Source organism: Rhinolophus sinicus, linkage group LG10, assembly GCF_036562045.2.
Source record: "Rhinolophus sinicus isolate RSC01 linkage group LG10, ASM3656204v1, whole genome shotgun sequence".
Lineage (NCBI taxonomy): Eukaryota > Metazoa > Chordata > Mammalia > Chiroptera > Rhinolophidae > Rhinolophus > Rhinolophus sinicus.
In genome coordinates, this window is record NC_133759.1 from 32,295,906 (window position 1) to 32,323,193 (window position 27,288).

The following is a 27,288-nucleotide window of genomic DNA, read 5'->3' on the forward strand; positions in this document are numbered from 1 at the left end:
GGAAACAGTTCAAGTCTTGCTGAACTATGTAGAGTTCTTAGGGATTTATTTAGGATCTGGGCATTGATATAATTAGGTAGGCCAATATAACAGCAAGAAGGTATTCAATAAACAGGTGTTTGACTGTCTTGTGGGTTCCCTAAAATCTTAAATCTCCCCTTCCTTGTATATTATCTTACACCACTGATAAAAACTACTGATATCCAAAAGGCTGTGAAATATTGTAAGTATATATCACATGATTTGAAAAGGCATCTTCTGTGTTGTTCCCCTTTCCCAATCATAAATTTGATATGTGTGACCTATGAAAGTGTCAGAAAAGCTAATGTAAACTTGGATTTTGATTAAAAAGATAAGTCCAGAAAGAGAAGTTTCAGGCTCCTGCCTTGTATGTATCACACTTAAAAAAAAAAAAGCAAAGGAAAAACTGATTTAACAGAAGAATAGGGAAAGAAGAGCAAATTCTACCCTTCCTGACTCCTGTGTTTAGTTTTAGTGTTTTAGGGATATAGCAAACTTGTGCAAATCCAATTAAGGGCAACCAGGGGAATTATGTAAAGGCTTGAAACCACATCCTGTAAGCAAAAGTTGAAAGCAATGGGAATATGGCTTTTGAAGATGAGAAGCTGTGGCTGGGGTAGTTAGAGTGATAAAAGCAGAGGAGAGGGAGTGAAGTAGGATAATTAGTCATATTGACAAATACTTAAAGGGATGTCACATAGAGGAAGAAAAAGCAAAAAACCAGAAAAACAAAAACCTACTCATGAAAGAGAGGGCAAGTTGGCTGAATACACAAAAAGTGATTTCTAAAACTGCAATGAAAAAAAATGTCTTAGGAGGCAAGAAATTTTCCACTACAGGGGATCGGTGGGGAGAGGCAATTCATAATGCCTAAGGCTCCTCCCAACTCCCAGAATCAATTTTATCTGTCCCAGATATTGAACAGAGAGACAGCGTGGAGGTTTAATAGTTCACTGGCCTTGATGTTACAAGTCCTGTGACTAAATCTTGGCTTAACCTTTAAACGATAGGTCACCTTGGGCAAGTCTCCTGGACCCTCTGGGTGTACTTCCACTATAAATTAGAAATAATACACCACCACCCCCCACATCTACTTCTGGGGTTATTGGAAGGCTTTGCAACCTATACGATGCCACATAAACACAGGTTTCTGTTTCCATGGCATAAGCCAAGAAAGCCTCTTAATTTAGCCCGCCTGTTTTTTTTCTTCTCTCTTTCTACTCTACTTCGGGTTTTGTCTTCCCACACCCAGCTAGCTATTCCTGGTTCCACCCCTTAGATGCACCTTATCTTACTGCTGCAGTACAGGAAAGTCTACTGTAAATGCAGTCTTTTTCTACCCTAAGGTAGGGTAAAGGGTCAGTAAAGTTTAGAAGTAAAGTCTATTACGAACTATTGTCTACACTTTTCATCTTGCAATCGCCATCTCTAAAGAACGAGCCAACCACTGCAAGGGATTCCAAAGAAATCACAATTTCAGAATTGCTCTGCAGAGTATTAAACCACTTATCAAAAACCTTTAACCCTCATAAAATAATGGATCCAAGCAGGTCACCCTATACCATCATCTTTTGAAGTTTGCGGGAGACTCACTTACTTTTGAACTGTGATCTTTAACAGAGTTCAGGTCTGTTGAGTGGAAACTCAACTTCCCTAATTAAACCTGTACCCACAGGTAACACATGATATCCCTTCTTTTTTTCTAACCTGACTCCCTGCCGCAGCTCCCATATATGTTCAGGGAGATGGTATCGAGGGCACCGACTCTGGAGTCAGATTACCTGGGTTCAAACACCACGTCCACTACTGTGGGCAGGGGCCTCAATTTATCTGCAAAACGAGGGTAATTCCTACTTCGGAGTTGAAGATTAAGTAAACTCCTTGACACGAGAACAGCAGACAATAAATGGGAGCTACCTGCCTTCTTTCAGGCACTGCCACCAGCAAAAAGCCGCAGGAATCTCCCAAGCTTTGATCTCGGAGGCGACTGCCCAGACCGACCAAAATTTAAATCCTTTTCAACTGTCGTGGGAGTCTCAACAGCAAGTGAAACAGCTGGCTCGCAATCCAGACAAACCGGATAGAGGGCTGAGGCTTCAGATTACCTAGCGGATACCCAGTGGCACTTGAAGTCAAGGGCTAGGCGGGAGAAATGCTTTAAAACAGGACGTCAGGGAAGCAAGAGTGCAAAACCCGGAGCCGCACTCAGGACTCAGAGCCACATGTCAAGGGGCGTGGCCCTCGGGGAACACGCCGGCGGAGGGCGGCCCACCCGGACCGCGCGCGCGCCCAGGGGCGTGTCCTTTTCAGCACGCGCTGAGGGGCGAGTCCTCCTCACGCGTGCGTGGACTCGGGATCCTACAGCCCGCCTCGCCATTCTGCGCATGTGTAACTGCTGGGGGACGGGAGGAGCGGCGGAACACGGAATTTCTGGGAAGGCGGTGAATGGGGCAGAGAGGGCGGGGAAATACATGCAAGGAGGCGGGGCAGGAGACCGAAGAGTTGAAATCAGCTGACCGGGTCTCGTGACAGCCTGGGCGGGGGCGACGCAAGCGTGTTAGAGCGCGGTCGCGCTAAGCCTGAGCGAAGATGGCGGCCCCCAGAGTGAGCCTCTAAGAGGCAGAGGGAGGAGGCGGAGGCTGAGGCAGAGGGGGCGGGGAGGCCGCGCTGCCGCGGCACCAGGAAACCGAGGCAGCGAAGCTACAGGGCACCGGCAGGGGAAAGGGGAAGTGGTGAGAGGGAGGAGGACGAAGTCGCCTCATCCCACTCTGGACGCAGAGCCCGTGGCGGGAGGAGCTCGGGCTGGAGCTTCTCCAGCCTCCTGCAAGGTAAACCACTCAGGGCACCAGATTCTGAGGCTCTGCCTTACCCGCTACCCTCGCCGCGGGGACTAGGGGGGCTAAGGGCAGGGAAAAGGAGGAATGGTGTCTTGGTCGCTGCAGCCTCCAGCTGCTAAGGATAGCAGATTACCCTCCCCCCAGGCTGCTAGTCTTGTTTCTCTCGTCGGACCCCTCCGCCCCCGGAACCGACGGACGTTCGTCCTGGACTCTCCCTTGATCAGCCCCACCCCTCTCTTTGCTTTGTTTTCTGGTTTTCTACCCATCAGGGTCCCTCACTCCCTTCTGCACATCCTTCCCCACACACCCCTTATTCCCCTCTGGGCTCCGCCCTCGGGATTCCCTTCCAGCCTCCTAGTCTGAGCCCTCTTCCTGCTAGATGCTGGCAACTCCTGTTTCCTTGGGTCAGCAGCCCTCCCTACCCCACCACGTCCTGCAAGACTTTGACTTTCTTTGTTTAGCTTTGTTTCGTTTTGTTAAGAAATGGGGAGCACCCACGTCGTTTCTTCTCCAGTCTCTCCCTTTCCCCAAATCCAAGTTTTCCTCTAAGGCTTTTCCTTCCTGCAAAGTATCTTATTCACGGTGGCCTTTCCTCTGCTGCTCTGATTTTTGCCTCTGCGGGCCTTTGGAGTGGTAAAGTGAGATTTAGAAGCTCAGGTAAGTGGTTGTTAAACGCAGATTTGATTTAGTACACTTAAGGAGAGTGCCTTCCTAAATCGCCTCCTTATTGTAGGGTGTTCAGTTAACCACTCTTGTCTTGATAGTTTCCTTTATCAGTGGCTTGGGGGTGAGGGGGAGTAAAGAAAATCTCCCCCTAAGGTGGCGATGGTCTCCCAAAGTAATGATTTCCCCTCTCTGCTTTTCCCTTTGACCCCGCCCTGATTCCCCTCAAAAAGAAGGGCCATGCTGTTGCCTTTTCTCTCAAGGGCTTTAGTAGGGTTATTTTGAGCCTCTTGGAGTGTAGTGTCTTCGGAAAAAAATGAAGTTTCAGAATATTTCTTCAGGAACTGCCCCAGTGATTGTCTTTCTTACTGTATTTTCTTTATGGCTCTGATATATTTCTAGGTTTCAAAGTACTGTCTGCAGAGTTTGAGGAAATTGTTTGCAAGGGGTCAGGTTTTGTAGGGTGTTATTGCCAGTACTCTGAGTCTATGGGAATATGAAACAGGACTTACCTAAAAAAAAACAATAAATAAATAAATTTAGAAAACTCAGAAATTTGGTATCCTAAAAAGACTTGGTTTCGCTCTTTTGATTTCTAGAAAGTGCTTTGTTTGACTTCATTTAACATAAAACATGAACTTTGTGAACATTTTAAATGTACTATGAAACAATGTTTAAGCAGCTATGTTTCAAACTTGTGTTTGGCTATTAATATCACAATGAAATAAGATCTTGTTTAGATAATATTACATTATACTCCTAGATTGAAAATAGGAAGTGGAACATATAAGGGAGGAAAAGAGGAGTCAGGGAGTTATTAAGAGACATAAATGTAAAGAACCTTAAAGCTAGAGGTCGGGTTCATGGAAAATACCACTATTTGTATTCCACTGGGAAGCAATGGATATTCCTTTGTCTAACGTGTCAGTAATAAGTGTATAGTCCAACAAATACTAAGGTTATTGGTGAAGAAGTTGTGGAATCATGGAAAGCATGAGTTATTTGTAAGTTATTCACAAATAGAAGCTGGTGGCCTAGCTGGACCGAAACAATACTGGCTTTATTAAATTTGTAAAAAGGTTGATAGTGCAGTCTGTCTCTCAGTAGATACTAAATTGTGGTTGAAATAAAAAGCATCTGTTTTAATTAGTTTGGCTCTGTTCCTTAACCAGTTCTATTTACACAGATGAATTTGAGGTTTCCATTGCACATACCTTTCACCTGCTTTTCTGACTGAAGTACTTAAAATTAGTAAGATACAGGCATACCTTGTTTGACTGCACTTTATTGCTCTTCACAGATGTCGTATGTTTTACAAATTGAAGGCAAGATTGATTGTCCACCAGTAAAATGTTTACTACTCACTTGACTACAATAGCTTACTTGAGGTGATCTGGGACCGACCGAACCCTCAGTGTCTTGGAGTTACGCCTATAGGTGCAACACTGTGCAGCTAAACTGTAGCAAAAATTTGGTTACTACTAATAGTTTTAGGCGTAAATTGTGACTGCAGTGTTTAAAAGTGGTTAAAGGGGAGTAGTTTTGAAAGAGATCCTTTAAGTCAGTGCTTCTCAACTTTATCAGACCCCATAAAGACAGCCTTTTTATTCCGGTAATTTGTAACACCTCTTTTACTATCCTGAAATAGTTTATAAATAATATAACCACTGGCTTTGGCCCTGGGACAAAAGGAAGTTATGCTCCCACTATTACAGCAAAAAAGAACTGGACTGACTTCAAATTCATGACTTTTTTTTGAAATCTGTTAAAGAGCTGAGGCCACAGAGCAAACCACTGGCCCAAAATTTACGGAGAGAAAGAGTAGATAGGATAGGAGTTCACGTTCACCTTCGTTAGACACAACTGGATGCTGGTTAAGAGTTCAGCTATTAGGCTGGTGCAAAAGTAATTGCAGTTTTTGCAATTGTTTTTAACTTTTTAAACCGCAGTTACTTTTGCACCAACCTAATAGAATAGCTGACAAATTGATGAAGGCCTAGTGTACCTTCTTCCGATCTCTTTATCCACAAACCTCACGAGGTACTCCTAGAAAAGATTGGAAAAAGCCCTGGGGAGTGAGTGTCTGTTGTGGTGCTGACCTAGAGGAGGGCCATAGCAGCAGAGCTTTCAGGAGGGGCAAAAAACTCTACTGTGATTCTTCCCCTCTGTCTCCTCTATGGAACCAAAGCCTTAACCTGTTGAGGAACGGACATCTCTGTTGGCACTGTTGGTGAGCATTCATTGAGCTGGGGGAAGACGAGAAGGGGGAAAGAATCTTCTCTTGGTGAGGACTCACTGTCCCAAAATTGCAGCCAGGGGAAATAAGCTCACACCCCTGAGATGCAGGAACATAGAGTATGCCTAAGACTGAATGTTAATCAGAACTACAGAGACTGAATCCCTAACCCCCTGCCACCAGGTTAAGAAGGTTTACAAGTAACTGCAGAATACTACTAGGATCAGAACAAGATTATGCAAAGAGGCACAGCACGGAGAATCAAACAGACATTGCTTGAGTGAGCCACCCCCCACCCACGGCACAACCTTATTGTGCAGATATTTGAAGCCTGTGGTACACTGGGAGATAACCATAGCAACAGCAAATTATAAACCCAGCCCAACTCCTAAACAGATTAACTAACTCTCTGCACTAAAGACGTAGCAAAGAAAAGGCGTGCCCATTTCCAGTCACAGAAATTATTTATCTTCTCTCTTCTGTCTTATACAGCATGTCTAGCTTTCAACAAAAAATTGCACACAGAAGTCAAAAAACCATTCCCAAGGGAAAGAGCAACTTTTCAGAACTACAGTCTGATTAACACAGATGCTATTATCTGATAGAGAATTTAAAATAACTATGGTATGTTAAAGGTATGAACAGAAAAGTGGACAACATGTAAGATTAGATGGGTTGTTTTGGCTGAGAGATGGGAACTAAGAAACGATCAAAAGGAAATGCTGGAAATTTCATTACACAGTAAAGAGATGCAGAATGCCTTTGGGCTCATCAGTAGATTTGACACACCAAGGAAGAAATCAGTGCACTTTAGATGTCAGTAGGAATTACCCTACTGAAAAAAACAAAACGTCTAAAAAAGAACACAATAAGAGCTTGTGTTCTTTTTGTGTATGATATACACATAATACTCCAATTATGTGTATATCAAACATTTTAATATACACATAATTGGAATCTCAGAAGAAGAGAACAGAGCAGAAGAAATATTGAAATATTTAAGGAAATAACAGAATTTTCCAAAATTAATGTCAAACCACAGATCCAAGAAGCTTAGAGAACACCAAGCAGGATAAATACCTGCCCTCCCCAACCCAAACAAAACACACCTAGACATACTATATTCAAAGTGATGTAAGCAAAGGACCAAGAGAAAATCTTGAAGGTAGCCCAAGGAAAGAGAAATATTATATACAGAGGAACAAAGGTAAGAGTTAACAGCAGAGAAATACAAGCAAGATGACAATTAAGTGACAACTTTAAAGTACTGAAAGAAAAACAGCAAAAAATACTTTCCAAAAATGAAGGCAAAAATATACTCTCAAAAGCCAACAGAAAGTATAATCTCTGAATTTACATGACAGGTGCATTCCTGGAAAATTACTTACATATTAAACTGAAAAATGTACTTTGTGATTTATACTTAATATAGAATTCTGGAATTAGTTAATTATAAGTAGGTTTTTATGCGAATGACCACTTGGATATTTGAAAATTGATTGAGGACGGTTCTTCGATCGATGGGACGGTCTTGTACATTGAGGGGTATCTAGCTCCAAGGGTTTCTAATAATAGTGTCTCTTAAGGGGTAGCATCCCACCCCAACCATTACTTTAGTTCAAAATTGTAATCAGTGGTTTTCAACACATTCTTCTACGTCAGCAGTGTTCACATGTTCAGCACATGCCAATCATGATTCTTAATCGTGGGCGCTCCTTTGAGAATCACTGATTGAGGGTATGTCTTTGTAAGCAAGTAACTTAAGCCAAACATGGTTGTGATCATCTTTGCTAACTTAACACAGTTACCTGTGCAAAGGTACATTTAAGTGTGGTTCAGTCAATGCACATTTAATTTGCTAGTAGTTCTTTAAAAATGCTTTTAACTTTATTCAGTAGCCTACATATTTCAGTTTTACTTGTACTTTTATGGACTACTTATGAGGAAGAGTGATCTGTAAAACAACAAAGTCTAAAATCAGTGGGATTTTGTACTTTTAGCACTCTAAGCTGCCCTTAGAAGTAGACCACATTGCCTAAGCAGTGGTCACATGTTTAACACATGTGCATTGCCAATCTCTTTGTAATTGATCAGTAAGAATTTGATCTTTTGATAGGCAGATTGAAAGCAAAACCCCTAAAGCAATCTAAAATAATTATGTTAATGTTCTGATTTTGTCAACTATAATTACATACTTGACAAAATCAGAACATTAAAATAATTGAACATAATTGAAGCATCAATAAAGTTATGAATGTAGAAGACTTTCTAAAAGTTAATAAATTCTATACTAACTATATTAAAATTAAAATTTTCATACATGCATTTAAGACTCGTATTCCTTAGTCATTCAGTGCTATGGTTTTCTCTCTTCCTTCAAACTTCTAGTCAAGATAAGAATATACATATTTTGGATATTTATCAAACCTTAAAATAGATAAGTCCCCTCCTCCCCCCCACCTTAGAGCTTCTGGCTTTAGTTTTAAAAGTGGGATTTCCCTTTTTTTTAGTTCACTGATAGATTTGGGAGTGTTCTGTAAAGTGTGAAGACTGACAGAGGTAGGAATAATAGGGATATTTTGAAAAGAGCCAAACTAGGAACCTACATGTTACTGCTATTTTGTATTGGGTAAAAAGGAAATTGTAGCAGCTTAAACTCCTGTCTTCTACCAAGTGTAAGAGAATAATGTTTGGATATTAAAATGCTTACTGTAAAACTTGAAGTTGTATTATATGCTTAGGAAATTTTCTCTCCCACTATGCATTTACTATAGTGAGAGGAAAAACAGCTACCAGTTAAAACATGGCAATTGAAAATCTCTTTTACCATTAGGGTCTATTTAGCACAAGATTATTAAGTGCCTGATTGTGAGCTGAAGAAGAGTTTATTGAACTAGTACATTTTGTTCTTGCATAAACCAAGTTAGCTTCAGAGATAAAATGAAACAAAAATTAGGTCTAAAAAGTTTCAAGAATCTATACAAACTAAAAATATGTACATGATCAATAGCATTAATTTCACTTAACTGGATACATTTCTTGGGTTTTTATCAGGAGAATAATTCAAGGCATTTTTAAGTTCTGGAAGGGGAAGAGTCATAATTGTGCCTCTTTCTTGGAAAAACTTAACTTTTGGTACAACAGATCCAGGCCTATTTTGTGAGAAATAAGAATTATTCCCTCATAAAATTAGCATACATATGATTAAAATTGGAAGAGATGGGTATCTTTTTCAATATTTGATTCATATTGAATAGAAAAGCCCAACAAAATTAACTGCTGTGATATGTATGCTTGCCCCTCTCCCCGTTAAGATATTATTAAGTGTTGTTTCAGATTTAGTGGTTACTTTTTAATTTCTCTTACCCTTTAATTTCATGAATATATATCCAGTTTCTAATAGGAAAGGGATAGATTTTTTTAAAAGAATGGGGGGAGGGTGGGACCTTAGATAATTTTGCTCTGATATTAAGGTGGTGGAAGTACTTTGTTGTGACAGACAATGCAAAAGTTTTAATATTATAACTTCTGGCCAGTTATTTGGGGATATGATGTCAGCTGAAATTTGATATTACCACTGGATTTCTCTCTTAACAGTATTTATCTCTGGAGTTACCAGATTTTTCAGTAAGAAAGCTAAGATGGGATGTGCTAAAACCTTACTTTGTGATCTGTTTTATAGCTGTTTAAAGATCTCTGTATGGGAGGTTATACATACCAATTTGTTGTTTATTTAAAAGGAAACGCTTTTGCCTATACTTGAGTTATAAAAACATGAAGCTAAAAGTTAAAAATTAAAAAAAGTTTAAAGTTTATAACAGTTGTCTTCCATACACAGCACATTTTATCTAAGATAGTCTAGTTGTAGCTTTTTAATCTGGTAAAAATTAATGCTCTGTTAACCATTTATATTTTTTACCTGTTACTTGAAACTGAGCTAACCTAGTTATGTAATTCACTCAGATTTTAATCCAGTTACAGATAAAACTAGGTCTTCAAGGAGCCAGTAATAAGGGATTCTCTCCTTGGTTATTACTTGGGATTAGCCTTTGTTTTAGCAATGGTTCTTCTTCCCCTTGCATTTTCAATAGGATATTCCTGTATGAGGAAGTATTAAGTTCATAAATTCTTATGTGAACAGCTACCGTATTTTCAGATGTAGTTTCACATTGTGGCAGACAAACAGTATTTTTATTGTAGGAAAGTTAGATGAAAAATAAAGGCAGAGGCAATTTTCCCCCAACATAAAAGTTGTCAACTACAGCCATTTGAAAGAACTTTACTTTAAGCACCCATATACTCACCTCCAAGATTTCACACTAACATTTTGTTATACTTGCTTTATCACATCTGTCCAACTTTCTGTCCATCTTAGTTTTTGATGCAGTTCAAGACAAACTCATGTTTTTAATTCATTGAGAGCAAAGTTAATGATGGAAGAGTTTATTCTTTCATTTTACGGACTTAAAGTAGAAAAATTAGTATCAGATCTGCCCTCAGGAAGTTTTCATATGTGTTTAAAAATGAGTTCCAGTTGGTCATGCCAAATGTATGCTTTAAAGCAAATAGCCTTTATGAAGGCCAAGTCCTTCCTTCATTCACTAGTGTATTTTTTCTGCGTATACTCCTTCATTCCTGGCTAAATGAGTGCTCTGTTTGAGTACGTAACACAGGCCATCCACATACACTTAATTTTACTCTTTGTGCCAATTCTTTTGCTTTTAGCTGGACTGTAATCTGCTTGGGTGCTTGTGGTTGGAGTCCCTTCATCCTGCCTTTTGTTCTTAGTGTCAGTTTGATGCAGGCCTCTGCTCAGTGGACTCTCAAGTTCAGCAATTTTGTGTCAAAATGTCTGCTAAGAGATCATTCACATTTTATCCATAAATGATCTTAAATGGATTATTGTCAGTTTTATTGCCAGTCATAAATTAGATCACGTGAGAACATTAAATGTTGTTCGAAAGCATGAAGCGAGGAATTCATTGAAAAAGGTGAATGTAGTCAAAATGCCCATTGCCCTGAATTTTACTTTTTAATCCTTAGTACAGTCCTTACAAAAGAACAAACTGAGAAGTTGCAAAAAAGTTCTGTTGGTGTTGTAATATTGGGATATATAGAATGAAAACAACTGAAGCTGACTTGCAAAAAGAGGAGGTACTTTCATGGTGATTTAGTTACAACAAACCTGTACACTTGAGTTTTTCTCATAAAAAAAGAAGGGTAGGTCTTTGAGAATTTGAAGTGGGACACTATTCCAGGAATGAAGATGAAATTTAAGCCATTAGTTTGAACAGATAAATTCTTGCTAATTTGAATAGCATCTCAACAACTGGCAGGATGGCAAATGCTGACAATACAGCTGCTACCAAGATCTCATATGACAAGTTTTACATTGTTTTAGTTGGACAGTTTATTGTTAATTATAAAAATGTGCCGAAACGTCATAAAAATGGAGTGAAGTGAGCCTCTGGAAAAATGTGCCTATAAATGATTATTGCTGTGCCCTGTTTGATACTTGAGCTGTTTGATAATAAAAATTCCGAAGATTTTCATCGATATTAATGGGAATTATGATTGCATTAGAGTTTTTGCCTATGAGCAATTTTAGAACCACTTTTAAAGTTTATTAAATAAATACGTACAGAGAAAATATGGAATGGAGAGTAAATGATTTTTATGGGTTGAAGTTCTTTTTTCCAAGTTTCTCAAATATAGTTGTAGGCAAAAATAATAGTATTTTATAGGCATAAAGTTGAAATAAGGAGAAGCTTAAGCGTTAGGTTATAGTTGACAGGATAATCTTTTTAAATTCAGCTATTATCTTGGCCTTTTTTTTAACCCATATAATTGCATAGTTTTTTTGTTTGTTTGTTTTAGGTATACAAAACAGCATAGTGATTAGAAATTTATATAACTCACAGACTGATAACCCCAATAAGTCTATTACTCATCTGACATGCTACATAGTTATTACAACATTATTGACTGTATTCCCTATGATGTACTTTATATCCCTGTGACTATTTTTTTCATTATAGTTGACCTTCAATATTACTTGATGTTAGTTTCAGATGTACCACATAGTGGTTGGTTAGACATTTATATAATTTATGAAGTGATCTGTCCAATAAGTCTGGTATATATCTGACATTACACATAGTTTTTATATTATTGACTATATTCCTCTACATCTCCGTGACTATTTTAGAACTACCAATTTGTACTTTTTGTTCCCTTCAACTTTCTCACCCAGCCTCCCAACCTCTCTCCCATCTAATAACCATCAGTTTTTTTTCTCTGTATCTGTGGGTCTGGTTTTGCTTCGTTCATTTATTTTGTTCTTAAGAGTTGACAAATAAGTGAGATCATATGGTATTTGTCTTTCTCTGTCTAACTTATTTCACTTAGCATAATACTCTATAGGTCCATCCATGTGGTCACAAATGGTAAGATTTCGTTCTTTTTTATGGCAGAGTAATATTCTGTTGTGTATACTCATAGGTACCACAGTTTCTTTATGCAGTCGTCTATTGATGGACATTTCGGTTTCCATATCTTGGCTATTGTGAATAGCGCTGCAGTTCACACAGGGGTGCACATATCTTTTCGAATTAGTGTTTTGGATTTCTTTGGATAAATATCCAGGAATGGAATTGGTGGGTCATAAGGTAGTTCTGTTAATTTTTTCCGGAACCTCCATACTGTTTTCCATAGTGGCTGCACCATATGCAGCCAACACCAACAGTGCACAAGGGCTTCCTTTTCTCCACATCCTTGCCAACACTTGTTGTTTGTTGATTTTTGATGATAGCCATTCTGACAGGTGTGAGGTGATATCTCATTGTGGTTTTTGTTTGCATTTCTCTGATTAGTGATGTTGAGCGTCTTTTCATATGTCTATTGGCCATCTGTATGTCATGTGGAGAAATGTCTATTCAGGCCCTCTGCCCATTTTTTAATTGGATTGTTTGTTTTTTTGGTGTTGAGTTCTATGAGGTTTTTTTTAAATTGTGGATATTAATCCTTTATCACATGTATCATTGGCAAATACCTTCTCCCATTCAGTAGGATGTCTTTTTGTTTTGTTGATGGTTTCCTTTGCTGTGAAAAAGCTTTTTAGTTTCACGTAGTCCCATTTGTTTATTTTTTCTTTTGTTTCTTTTGTTTGAGGAGATGTATCGGTAAAAATATTACTAAGGGTAATGTCTGAGAATCTACTGGCTATGTTTTCTTCTACGAGTGTTATGGTTTTGGGTCTTACATTTAGGTCTTTAATCTGTTTTGAGTTTCTTCTTGTATATAGACAAAAAAGGAGTCCAGTTTCATTTTTTTTGTATGTATCTGTCCAATTTACCCAGCTCCATTTATTGAATAGATTGTCTTTACCCCATTGTATATTCTTGCCTCCTTTGTCATAGATTAAATGAGCATACAGACATGGATTTATTTCTGGGCTCTCTATTCCATTGATCTATGTGTCTGTTTTTATGCCAATACCATGCTGTTTTGATTACTATGACCTCGTAGTATAGTTTTATATCAGGGAACATGAATCCTTCAGCTTTGTTCTTCTTTCTCAAGATTGCCATGGCTATTCAGGGTCTTTTATGGTTCCATATAAATTTGAGGATTATTTCTTCTAGTTCTGTGAAAATGCCATTGGTATTTTGATAGGGATTGCATTGAATCTATAGATTGCTTTGGAGAGTATGGATATTTTAACTACATTAATTCTTTCTAGCCACAAACATGGTATATGCTTACATTTATTTGTATTTTTTTTAATTTCTCTCTCCAGTGTCTTATAATTTTCTGAGTTCAGGTCTTTTACTTCCTTGGTTAAATTTATTTCTAGGATTTTCTTTTTTTTATGAAATTGTAAATGGGATTGTTTTCTTAATTTCTGATAGTTCATTATTAGTGTATAAAATGCAGCTGATTTCTGAATATTAATTTTGTATCCTGTTACTTTACTAAATTTATTTATCAGTTCTAGTAGTTTTTTGGTGGAATCTTTGGGATTCTCTGTATATGAGGTGTGATAAAAAATGCAGTGAGTGTTAAAAAAGATTATTACAGTAAAAGACATTGTCATTAATCCCTCTCAAAATACTCCCCCACGCTTCAAACACACTTATCCCATCATTCCATCATTCTTGCCACTTTTTTTTTTAATTTAAATTTATTGGGGTGACAATTGTTAGTAAAATTACATAGATTTCAGGTGTACAATTCTGTATTACATCATCTATAAATCCCATTGTGTGTTCACCACCCAGAGTCAGTTCTCCTTCCATCACCATATATTTGATCCCCCTTACCCTCATCTCCCACCCTCTTGCCACTTTCTGAAGCAGTTCTGGAAGTCCTCTTTTGTGAGTGTCTTTAGTTGTGCGATGGTGGCTGCCTCGATGTCCTGAATCATTTTGACTTTGAGGAAGAGCCAGAAGTCGCACAGTGCCAGATCCGGTGAATAAGGTGCATGAGGATACACCGTTATTTTTTTATTTGACAGAAATTGCCATACCAGAAGCCATGTGTGACACGGAACATTGTCATAATGGAGGATGATTTACGGCACACTTTAAAACACATCTTCTCTCAACTGTAGCTCACACCTGACTAACTGCACTGAACAAGTTGAAACTTGTCAACACTGTTACTAAGGTTTGATGTGTCACTTCCCATATTGAAGATCCCTGCTTTTCTGTTGGATGGCACTCAGCAGCAGCATTCACCGTATTTTGTGATCACAACAGAAAGACTCCATGTCACATATCACTTCTCGCACAGCAGTTTCTGTCAAATAGAAACATTACCATATATCCTCATCCACCTTATTCCCTGGATCTGGCACCGTGACTTCTGGTCTTCCCAAAAGGCAAAATGACTGTGAACAGTAAGTGTTTTACATTGATTTAGGACATTGAGGCAGCCATGACAGCATGACTAGACTCTCGTGCAAGAGGACTTCCAGAACTGCTTCAGAGAGTGGCAAGAACCATAGGATAAGTGTGTTCGAAGTGAGGGGGAGTATTGTGAGGGGCATTAATGGCAATGTGTCTTTTACTGTAATAATTATTTAACCATTCAATGTATTGTTTGATCACACCTCGTATAGTATCATGTCATCTGCAAGTAATGACAGTTTTACTTCTTCCTTTCCAATTCGGGTGCCTTTTATTTCTTATCCCTGTTTGATTGCTGTGGTATATAGCTAGAAGTATGTTCAGTAAAAGTGATGAAAGTGGACTTCCTTCTCTGTTCCTGATCTTAAGGGGAATCCTTTTAGATTTTCCCTGTTTAGTATGATGTTATCTGTGGGTTTGTCATATATGATTGTTATTATGTTGAGATGTATTTCCTCTATTCCCACTTTGCTGAGAGCTTTTATCATAAATGGATGCTGGATTTTTTCAAATTCCTTTTCTGCATTTATTGATTTGATCTTTGTTTTCATTTTGTTTATATGGTGTATCATGTTAATTGATTTGCAGATATTAAACCAACCTTGCATACCAGGAATAAATCTCACTCGATTGTGGTGTATGATTTTTTAAATTTATTGCTGCATTCAGTTTGCTAATATTTTGTTGAGGCTGTTTGCATCTATGTTCATGGATATTGGCCTGTAGTTTTCTTTTTTTGTAATTTTTTTGTTTGGTTTTGAAGTCAGAGTAATGGTGGTCTCATGGAATGAGCTTGATAGCCTCCCCTTTTCTTGAATTTTTTTGGAATAGTTTGAGAAGAATAGATGTTAATGCTTTTTCAGTGTTTAGTAAAATTCACCTGTGAAGCTATTTTGTCCAGGACTTTTGTCTGTTGGGAGCTTGTTGATTACTGAGTCGATTTCTTTAGTAGTAATTGTTCTGTTTAGATTTTCTGTTTTTGGAAGGTTGTATGATTCTAGGAATTTAGCCATTTCTTCCAGATTGTCTGATTTGTTGGTGTATAATTGCTTGTAGTATTTTCTTAAAATTTTTTGTATTTCTATGGTGTTCATTGTCACTTCTCTTTTATTTATTTGATTCCTTTTTTTCTTGATGAATCTGGTTAAAAGTTTATCAATTTTATTTATCTTTTCAACAAACCATCTCTTGGTGTCATTGATCTTTTACACTGTTTTTTTAACCTCTGTTTTATTTATTTCCACTCTGATCTTTCTTATTTCTTTCCTTCTACTCAATTTGGGCTTTGTTTACTCTTCTTTTTCCAATTCCCTTAGACATAAAGTTAGATTGCCTATTTCAGATTTTTCTTGTTTCTTGAAGTATGCCTGCATTGCTATGAATTTCCCTCTTAGGACTACTTTCACTGTGTCCCATAAATTTTGGGTCATTGTGTTATCATTTTTTGTTTGTCTGAAGGTATCTTTTGAATTCTTCCTTGATCTCATTGTTAACCCATTCATTATTCAGTAGCATGTTATTTAGGCTCTGTGTGTTTGTGTTTTCAGTTTTTTTCTTGTAGTTGATTGCTAGTTTCATACCGTTGTGGTTATGGGCAGAGAAGACACTGGTCAGAGAAGATTGATATGATTTCAGTCTTCCTAAATTTATTGAGACTTGTTTTGTGGCCTAACATGTGGTCTGTCTTGGAAAGTGATTTGTGTGCACTTGAAAAGAATGTATATTCTGCTTTGGGGTGAAATGCTCTGAAAATACCAATTAAATCCATCTGGTCTAGTGTGTCATTTAAGGCTGCTGTTCCTTGTTGATTTTTTATCTGGAAGATCTGTCCTTTGGTGTCAGCAGGGTGTTAAAGTCCCCTACTATAATTGTGTTACTGTCGATCTCTCCCTTTATATAAGTCAGTATTTGTTTTAAATATTTAGGTGCTCATATATTAGACTATAGATGTTTATTAGGGTTATGTACTCTTGTTGGATCGATTCCTTTATCATTATGTAATGTCCTTCCTTGTCTTTTATTATAGTCTTCATTTTAAAATCCGTTTTGTCTGATAATAAGTTTGCTATCCCAGTTTTTTGTTTGTTTGTTTCCATTTGCATAGAAATATCTTTTTTTCCATCCCTTTACTTTCAGTCTGTGTGTGTCTTTTGATCTGAGGTGGGTCTTTTGTAGATAACATATGAGTACCTGTGGGTCTTTTTTTTTATCCATTTAGCTACCCTATGTCTTTTGATTGGAGCATTTAATCCGTTTACATTTAAAATGATTATTAATAGCTATATAGTTATTTCCATTTTATTCATATTTTTAATCTTCTTTTGTTTCTTTTCCCCCTTCTTGTTCTTAAAGAAGTCCTTTTAACATATCATGGAATATTGGCTTGGTAGTAATGAATTCCTTTAGCTTTTTCTTGTCTGGGGAGCTCTTTATCGCTCCTTTTATTTTATTTTATTTTATTTTATTTTATTTTATTTTTTATTTATTTATTTATTTATAAAAATATTTTATTGGGGAAGGGGAATAGGACTTATATTGGGGAAGTGTGTACTTCCAGGCCTTTTTTCCAAGTCAAGTTTTGTTGTCCTTTCAATCTTAGTTGTGGAGGGCGCAGCTCAGCTCCAGATCCAGTCGCCGTTTCTAGTTGCAGGGGGCACAGCCCACCATCCCTTGCGGGAGTCGAACCGGCAACCTTGTGGTTGAGAGGACGCACTCCAACCAACTGAGCCATCCGGGAGCTCAGTGGCAGCTCAGGTCAAGGTGCCGTGTTCAATCTTAGTTGCAGGGGGCGCTGCCCACCGGGATTGCCGGACTCAAGGAATTGAACTGGCAACCTTGTGGTTGAGAGCCCACTGTCCCATGTGGGAATTGAACCGGCAGCCTTTGAAGTTAGGAGCATGGAGCTCTAACCGCCTGAGCCCCCGGGCCGGCCCCCTCTCCTTTGATTTTAAATGATAGCCTTGCTTGGTAGAGTAGTCTCGGTTGTAGGTCTTTGCTTTTCATCACTTTGAATATTTCCTGCCAGTCCTTTCTGGCCTGCAAAGTTTCTGCTGAGAAATCAGTTGATAGTCATATTGGAGCTCCCTTGTAAGTAACTAGTTGTCTTTCACTTGCTGCTTTTTGGATTCTCTTTGTCTTTAACCTTTGGCATTTTAGTTATAGTGTGTCTTGGTGTGGGCCTATTTGGGTTCATCTTGTATAGGGCTCTCTGTGCTTCTTGGGCTTGAATATCCATTTCCTATGCCAGGTTAGGGAAGGTTTCCGTCATCATTTCTTCAGATAGGTTTTCAGTTCCTTGCTCCCTCTCTTCTCCTTCTGGTCCTCCTATGATGTGAATGTTATTATACTTGATGTTGTCCCAGAGGTCCCTTAAAGTATGTTCTTTTTTGTTTTCTTGCCCGATGTTATAGATATATTTTTCTTTTAAATACGTTTTAGGAAAGATAAATTATAAATAATAAAATAATACCCTCATGTACTCCACCCAGAATTATGACATATTGGTATAGTTATTTTTGAATGAGCAGGTAAAAACTGTGAATACTGATTAAATCAATAGAACACTGTACTTTTGAAGGTAGATATTCTAGGTGATATACATTGACTAGTACAAGGATTGAAATTAATAGATAAAAGACTTAAAAAGGATCAAGTAGATTAATAATGATAACTTTCCCCCCAAAATGCCTTATGATGTACAGGGGGCTGTAAGTAATTTTGAAAATGAAAGAGGTCTTAGAAATACTCAGAACAACTATTGCATGTCTGGGGTAGTGTATTTAAAGTAGTGTAATGATTATTATGATTGCAGTTAGTAGATTTGAGTGCTTATTTATAGTACCTTTGAGACAGGTACTGTCATTCTTATTTTGTAGATGAACTGTGATTCCAGGAAGAAACTTGTGTTCCAAGTCATAAATAAATGGCAGTTATTACTAGTCTGTCTTTGGACATAAGTAATGCTTTTAAAATTCACCACCCTTACCTTAGTGATAGATTGAATATTAAAACTACTTCAGTGTATATATTAATGTAGCTTCTTGTGCTAGTTGTTAATTAACTTTAGTGTGTGGAATAGCAGCTCTGGTATCTATACTACAGGGAGGTGTTCCACGTCAGCCTTGCACATTGAATTATCACTTGAGCACTACGCTTGGCAGACCCTTCGGTTTGCCTTCTTTCATTTTCCAGTGGTTCTCTTGAAGTTGTTCTCTCCCTTTGAATGCACAGTATGAATATTCTGTTTGTTTTGAACACTGTTTAAAAACATTTTAAAGCTTATCTATTGAGAGAAATATTTTGACAGTTTATTTTTTAGATGGTAGAGTTTTTCACTATTGGAGCCTTCATTTTTCTTTATTTTCTTTTGCCCAGTGTTGCATTATGATAATTTGTTTCACAGCTTGAAATTGTGTGTTTCAAAGTTGTCTCCAACAAGTGCCTAGTCATATTTCCAGGTGAAGATAAATAATTGGAATTAGTTCTAAATTAATCTAGGAATGTGCTGTCAAATGATAGATAAATCTATAATTACATGGTCAGAATGCATTTATTTTGGTTTCCTAAATTTGAGGGGTGGTATTATAGTTTAGGTTAAGAATGTGGAGTGTGGAGTTAAGCAGGTTGAGTATAAGCCTGGTCCAACCACTTGCGAGCTGTGTGACCTTAGAGAAGTGATTTAATTTCTCTAACTCATTTTTCCTGTCAATCAAGTGGAGGTAATTATACCTGTATCATGGTGTTGTTATGGGGACAGAATGAGATAAATGTGTGGTAGAGGCCTGGCATAATAATTAATGTGATGAGTATTCAATGAAAACTAGTTGATTTTAGGACATGCCATAAATATTTTGGTTAGGGTCACCTAGCCTCAGTTTTATCGTAACCTTTACTGAGGGTTCAAAATGGAAAAGCATTATCTTGATTTCCATTTTGAGTCTACGCAGACACTGATAATAGCATTGAATTATCCCTTTATGTCTGGGGTTGACTGCTACTTAGGCAAGTATCTCCTCCCTCTCTTAATCTCTCAGAAATACCCCTACCTAAATATAACATGGCTGAAAGCAAGCTTTTCAGGTAGAGGAGTAATTTTGTGCCATAAAGTGCACTTCCATTTACTAGCCTGTTTATAGTGGTTATTATTCAGGATTGGATGCAGAATATTCTGCAATATCACTTGTTTCCTAAAATCGTAGAGCCAATTAACAGGTGTGCTGATTTTGGCCGTAGGAACTTCTGTTGACTTCCAGAGAAGTGAAGTAGTTTTTAAGTCCTGCATTGTATTTTTCTGTCAGCATTGTAATCTGCAGCAGGAATACAGTATTTCTTCTAACAGGCCAGGTAGGTAGTCAGTAGTTTGTTTTTTGTGGGTTATTTTTTTTTTAATTTTGAAATTTTTATTTTATCGTGATGACAGCACTTAACATGAAACCTACCCTCTTAACAGATTTTTAAGTGTAAAATACAGTATTGTTAGATATATGCACAGTGCTGTACAGCAGTTGTCTAGAATTTATTCATCTTGCTTATTCCTCATTTCCGCCTCACCCCAGTCTTTGGCAACCACCATTCTATTCTCTGCTTCTATGAGTTTGACTGTTTTAGATAATTCATATAAAGTGGAATCATGCAGTGTTTGTCCTTCTATGGTAGCTTATTTCACTTAGCGTAATGCTGGCAAGTTTCACCCATGTTGTTGCCTATTGCAGGATTTCCTTTTTAAAGGCTGAATAATATATATATATATATATATATATATATATATATATATATATATATATATATTTATTTATTTATTATTATTATTATTATTAAGTTTTTCTTTATCCATTCATCCCTTGGTGGACATTTAGGTTGTTTCCACGTCTTGGCTGTTATGAATAATACTGCAGTGAATATGGGAGCGAGTGCTATCTCTTTGAGATCCTAATTTCAGTTCTTTTGGATACCCAGAAGTTTGATTGCTGGATAATATAGTAGTTCTATTTCTGATTTTTCGAGGAACTTCCATACTGTTTTCCATAGCAGCTGCACCATTTTGCATGCCCACCAACAGTGTACAAAGGTTCCAATTTCTCTACATCCTCACCAAAACTTGCTGTCTTTTGTTGTAGACAAAAGACATCCTAACAGGTGAGGTGGCAGCACCCTTTTGAGTTGCATTTCCTTGATAGTGACATTGAACATCTTTTCATATACATTTTGGCCAATTTGTATGTTTTCTAGTTGTTTAATTTTATATCGATGTGTTACATCTTCTCTCTCTTTCTCCTTTTATCTATTCTAACCTAAGAACTCTGGAATCTGGTGCTTTTATCAGCCCCAAGTTGATAGGTCCCCAAAAAGTTGTAGATAAGCTTTCTTGATGTAAAACTTATTTTAACTTTCCTGCTAAAAGATTTGTTTGAATTACATATTCCCTCAAATCAGTGATACCTCTGAGATCATTCTTTAGGGTATTTTTTTATTCTTAAATTTGCTTTGTTGTTGTGAGATTATTTGCTTCTCTCCGCCCCCTCCCCCCACCCAAACCCCTCTGGATTTATTAGGCATTTCTTTATTCCTTCTGAGTCATACCCTAAGTTCTTTGTGAATGTCATTTAAAAATCTGTATTGTTTTTCTCTCTCTTTTGTTTTAAAGTTCTTTAATGATATAGGCAGTCTTCACTCACATGTTTTTTCCTTGCAAGTTTTCCCAAGATAGGCCTGTGGTACAGTCAGTCATTCCAATATCTTAAATTATGGATGAGAAATCCAGACTCCACTCTTCAATACCAGCCATTCACTATCTCTGTCCTTTTTTTTTTTGAAGTGTTCCAATCTTCAGTTATAGTATATAAAGGAAAAAATATCTGTAGACCTATATTTTTGACTTTTGGGGCACATTCTCAGAGATCCTAAGTTTCATTTTAGCAATATCATTTACCACAAATGATTCCAAAGGCAGGAATAATATTTGCTGGTTTAATACCTCTTGGTTGATTCTCTGTGTCATCCCAGATACACAATCCAGGGGAAAAAAAAAACAAAAAACAACAACACACCAACTGACAGGACTATATTTAGCTGTCTCCATACATACTCCGAGAAAGATGTCTGTTGACTGTTAAGAGGAATTTCCTTTCTGGTGACAGTAAAGCTTTCTTTAAATGTGCTGTTACTTGTGATTCTCTTACTATTCCTCAGAGCTCGAACTGATGCTTTTCTGGAAAGTTTGACAAAACCTTATTTTGGGAGAACCTCTTAGAACGTCAGGTTTGAAGTGGCCATGGGCTTGCTGCATTTTATTCATTCACATACTTACTGAACACCTGTTTTGTGTCAGGTACTCTTGTAGGCTCTGGGGACAGACACACACACTATGTCTATATATATACATCTATGTCATCTATCTATCTACTTATCTATCTATCTAACTATCTAGATAGCTTAACAGACAAAAACACCTTTCTGGGTATTCTGGTAGGATTAGATGAATAATAAATTGCACATTAAACTATAAAAGGTGCCAGGGAGGAAAAAAGAGCAGGTGTCAGAGGGAATAGAGAGTATGGAATGAGGCGGGTGGTTATAATTTGAAACAAGATAGGGTAGACCTTATTTTAAAGGTGATATTTGAACACAGAATCAAAGGAGGTGAAGGTATGAGCTATATAGATACGTAGAGGAAGAGTGCTCTACATAAAGTACAGAGGTCCTTACTAATGTGCTCATACAAAAACAAGTAGGAATGAAGAAAGCAATTTCAAAACAGGTGTCTTTAAAATTGTTTTTGTCACTCAGGTATATATGCGAGAGAAATGAAAATATTCACGCAAAACGAATGTTCAGAGCAGCGTGATTGATAATAGCCAAAAGATAGAAGCAACACACATGTCCATCAACTGATGGATGGATAAACAAAATGTCATATTATGTATACAGTAGAAGGAAACTAATCCATGCCACAGTGTGGATAAACTGAAAATGTTATGCTAAGTGAAAGAAGCCAGTCACAAAGACCACATCTTGTATGATTCCTGTCATATGAGATGTCCAAAATAGGTCAGTCCATAGTGACAAAAAGTAGACTAGTGGTTGCCAGGTGCTGGGAGTGAAGGGGAATGGGGAGGGACTGCTGGGAGGCTTTCTTTTTGGGGTGATAAAAGTGTTCTAAAAATAGCAGTGTTAGTTGTAGAACTCTGAACAACCCTTGAATTGTACACTTTAAAGTGGTGAAATTTATGGTTTGTGAACTGTCTCAAAAAGCTGTTACAAAAATATTTTTTAAATAAAATGATTTTATTCTAATTATGAAAAGAATACTTGCTTGTTAAAAAAAAATTAGACCAGTGTATAAAGATTTAAACAAAACGAAAACAAAAAAAGAAAGAAAAGGTTAAGTGAATCACAATTCCAACCATTCAGTTTGCATTATTGACACTTTGGTATGTATCTTAAAATATTTTTTAGAGTACATTTCTAATTACTGAGGGTAGGAAGAAATAGCCAAGTCACAAAAGAAGAAACAAATGACCATATTCATTTTAAACTTTTATTCACTATGAAACAAATGTAGTATTTTCAAAATTTATCGTCAGTCTTTCCTTAGTAGCCAGTTCAAACAATTTATCCTGTAAACTTAGCTAAATTTAAATTTTTTAATGAAATAAATGGATTTTGGATTTAATGCATTTCAGGATTATAGTCAACAAACTAATCTTAAAGTACTACATGTAACACGGCTCCTCTGCATGAGGCCGGCAGGAAGCTCACACCAGGTGTGAGTCAGCACACAAGTTTGACGGTCCTGAACGGTTCTACATCCTATTTAAGCAGAGGAGTTCACTAACCAAACCTGCCACAAACGTTTCTAAGCACATACTCTCCATTTCTGCAGTTCTCGTTATAGGCATACAATGGAATACCATGTAGCCTTAAAAATCATATTCTCAGAATATTTAATTCCATGGGAAAAGGTTCACGTTCTGTGAAAACGGGGTAAGCTGTATAAATAACAATCTCAGTTTTGTTTTGTTTTTTTAAAAACAACAATAACAAAAAAACAACAAAACCTTTTTTTCCTAAATAGAAGAATGGAGGCTAGAATGATTATCTTTGAATGTGAGGGTGAAAGATTATTTGTGAACATTTTAGATTTCTTACCATGGACATGCATTACTTTTATAATGAGAATATTGTAATTTTTAAGTTAAGTCTTATTTACAATAGGTTCCCTTTAAAGTGACAGTGACAGCAAAATGGCTGGCACTTAGCAACTCAACAACCTTTTCATGTTGGTTTGACACTTGGTGAACATTTTCAGGTGCCTATTATGTGCCAAGACATTGTTTGGCAATGTGAGATTTAAAGATTCATTTACTTGAACATTTCTTATAAGAGTCTCTTAACTTGGGAGGTTAACAGAGGGCAATTCTTGCCCTCAGGAAACCCAGTGCAGTGGAGGAGAGCAGGCAATCACAATATGGTGGCCGTGACAAATAGGCGAATGGACAGTCCCAGTCCTTGAAAACCTTATGGTCGTGTGGAAGAAATTGTGCCTTAAGATCACTACCATATGGCAGGCTATGAAAGTCTGGGGTGGGAGATTCAGGAAAAACTAAGTTTGACATTGTACTAAGTTCACCCATATTTTTCTCTTCTAGGTTTCAGCACAAAATGAACATAATTAGGGAAAATAAGGATTTGGCCTGTTTCTACACAACAAAACATTCATGGAGGGGGAAGTAAGTATTTCTGTCGGTTTTATTTTCCTGTGTTTCTATAAAGTATCATTTTAAACAGTACTCCATCAATGTGTTGAGTAGAGCCCCACAACTCCGTAATAACCATTCAGCCCGTCTGCTCTGAAAAGCATATGTGCATATTTTAAATGCAAATGCTGCATTTAGAATAAATTGTTCTTTTTTTCTTTTGACACTTCTGGCTTTCTGTGTCTGTGCTGGGAAGGAGTTTGGTAAGAATTAAAAGTAACAATTACAAGTAAACCAATTATCCACCCTCTTGGATGCTATCCATTAATGATGAGGTTGTGCAGTTGTAGCAGAGTGTTAACGCCACAACTGAATCGCCCAGAGACCAGCCTGTGTGTGATCCACGCATTCTCATACCCATTTGACTGTCAGAGGAAACAGGCCAATAGTGCGTTTTGTAATCTTTCTTTAGGCTTGTAATGAAGCTTACAAATTGGGCTTGACCTTTTCTTTTCCTTGGGAGGGGCTAGTGACATTTTTTAGTAGTTTGCCTAATCAGACCCTGGTGTAGATGCTTGTTTCTTTTTTATAAAATGGATGGTAATTCCTGCCCCTCAAATTGCTGGAAAGATTAAATGACGTGATAATAGAATGTGTGAGGGTTTTTAAACTATGCCTTAAATACGTTGAGTATTCAATGAATGGCACCTGCTGAGCACTAAAAAAAAATTTAGTCTCTGGTCCTTTTGAATAGTAATAAGTAGCATGGTGTGCCACACTTCGACAAATAGGTGACCGCTTCAGATGAGGCCTCAGGTAGATAAAACATGACCTGGGCACAAAGCCAATAACTAGTTTTTATTCTTTTCATTTTTTAGGTAATATTGTGGTAGCTTCTTAGAATGGTGCAATATCTGAATTCTGTAGTGTTTCTGGTTTGCAGTGGCAAACTGACTATAATTTTGAAAGATTTGAGTGTTTCATTTTCTTTCCTTTTAGTTTAGTAGCTCAATTGTATGAGCTCCTAAATTAACATAATTGTTACCCTTGTAGAATTCTTGTAATGAAGTTTTTTCTTTAGTTAATTTCATTGAGCGAAGTTAGAGAGAAAACTAGCGTATGAGTCTCTTTAGTTCTTTGAAGCAGCCTTAAAAAACTTGTATATTTAAGTGATTCTTTCTCCTCAAGTGGTAGATTGCTCTGATCATCATAATATAACTTCTGTTTTTAATATAATTATAGTATTCATTCCAAAGAACAAACTTACTGTAATACTTTTTGCTTTGTGAGCTTGTCAGTAATTGTTATCATCTGGAAAATTTTTTTAATGTTCTTAGAAAGTAGTGACTAAGACAGTCCTTTTTTCTTTTTTGTAATAATTTGGAGAAGAATAATTTCTGTGCACTCAGCATAATTCCTTGCTTCCATCATTCATACCTTGAAACTTTTTGTTTTTATAATAGCTTTTGTAAGATATAATTTACATAATATAAAATTCATCCTTTTAAAGGGTACAATTTAGTGGTTTTTATTATACTGTATAGTTTTGAACCATATTGTAAAGTTCTCAGAACACTTTCATAACCACCCAAAAAAAATGTCCTCTAAAATATTAGCAATTACTTCCCTTTTCCCCTCTCCCCAGCATCTGGCAGTTACTAATCTACTTTCTGTCTCTGGATTTCTTTATTTGGGACATCTCATATAAATGGAATCATACAAGATACGGCCTTTTGTGACTGACTTCTTTAACTTAGCATAATGTTTTCAAGGTTCATCCTTGTTGTAGCATGTATCAGTGCTTCATTTCTTTTTATTGCCAGATGATCTATTGTATGGATAAACCACATTTTGTTTATCCATTCACCACTTGATGGACATTTGTATTTTTCCACATTTTTACTATTATGAATAATGCTGCTATAAATATTCATGTACAAGTTTATGGGTAAAGCTATACTTCAAATCTCTTGGGTATACGTAGGAGTGGAATTGATGTTATATGGAGTTATGTAGTGTTACCAGGTAAATCTGTGTTTCACTTTTTGAGGAAGAGCTAAACTATTTTCCAAAGTGGCTGCATCATTTTACAGTCCTACCATCAGTATATGAGGATTCCCCTTTCTCCACATCCTTACCAATACTTGTTATTGTCTGTCTTAATTTTAACCATCCTAGTGGGTATGAAGTGGTACCTTTTAGTTTTGATTTGCATTTCCGTTATGACTAAGATGTCGAGTAATTTTTGATGTGCTTCTTGGCCATTTGTGTATTTTTCATGAAATGTCTATTCAAATCATTTACCCATTTTTAAATTGGGTTATTTCTTTTTATTGTTGAGATATAAGAGTTCTTGATATAGTATAGATACAAGTCCCTTATCAGATAGATGATTTGCATATATTTTCTCGTATTCTGTGGGTTGTCTTTTCACTTTCTTAATGATATCCTTTGAAGCAGTTATAAATTTTGATGAAATCCAATTTATTTTCTTTTGCCATTTGTGCTTTTGGTGTCATATTATCTAAGAAGCCATTACCTAATCTAAGGTCTCAAAGATTTACTCCTATGTTTTCTTCTAAGAGGTTTTTTTATAGGTTTGATTTTAGGTTAATTTTTGTATATAGTATGAATTAGGCATCCTGCTTCATTCTTTTGCATGTGGATATCCAGTTGTCCCAGCACTATTTATTGAAAAGATTATTCTTTCTCCATTGAGTTGTTTTGACATCCTCGTCAAAAAGCAGTTGACCATAAATATAAGTGTAAAAGTTTATTCCTGAATTCTCAATTCTGTTCCGTTGACCTCTGTGCCTGTCCTTACGCCAGTACCATACTGTCTTGATTGCTATAGCTTTGTACTGTTAGGAAGTTTGAGGTTCCAGCTTTGTTCATTTTCAAGATTAGTTTGGCTGTCCTTGGTCTCT

At 37.0% G+C, this 27,288-nt stretch overlaps 1 protein-coding gene across 1 annotated transcript in view; it reads left to right on the forward strand.

Annotated features, from left to right (window-relative positions):
- Window positions 1–2,538: 2,538 nt before the first annotated feature.
- Window positions 2,539–27,288, forward strand: part of DNAJC13 (DnaJ heat shock protein family (Hsp40) member C13) — a 99,804-nt gene continuing 75,054 nt past the window's right edge. Inside the window, exons 1-2 of the mRNA XM_074314084.1 lie at window positions 2,539–2,849; window positions 24,314–24,394. Of these exons, the coding sequence (XP_074170185.1) occupies window positions 24,327–24,394 (68 nt within the window). The 5' untranslated portion in view covers window positions 2,539–2,849; window positions 24,314–24,326. The remainder of the gene's footprint in view (window positions 2,850–24,313; window positions 24,395–27,288) is intronic.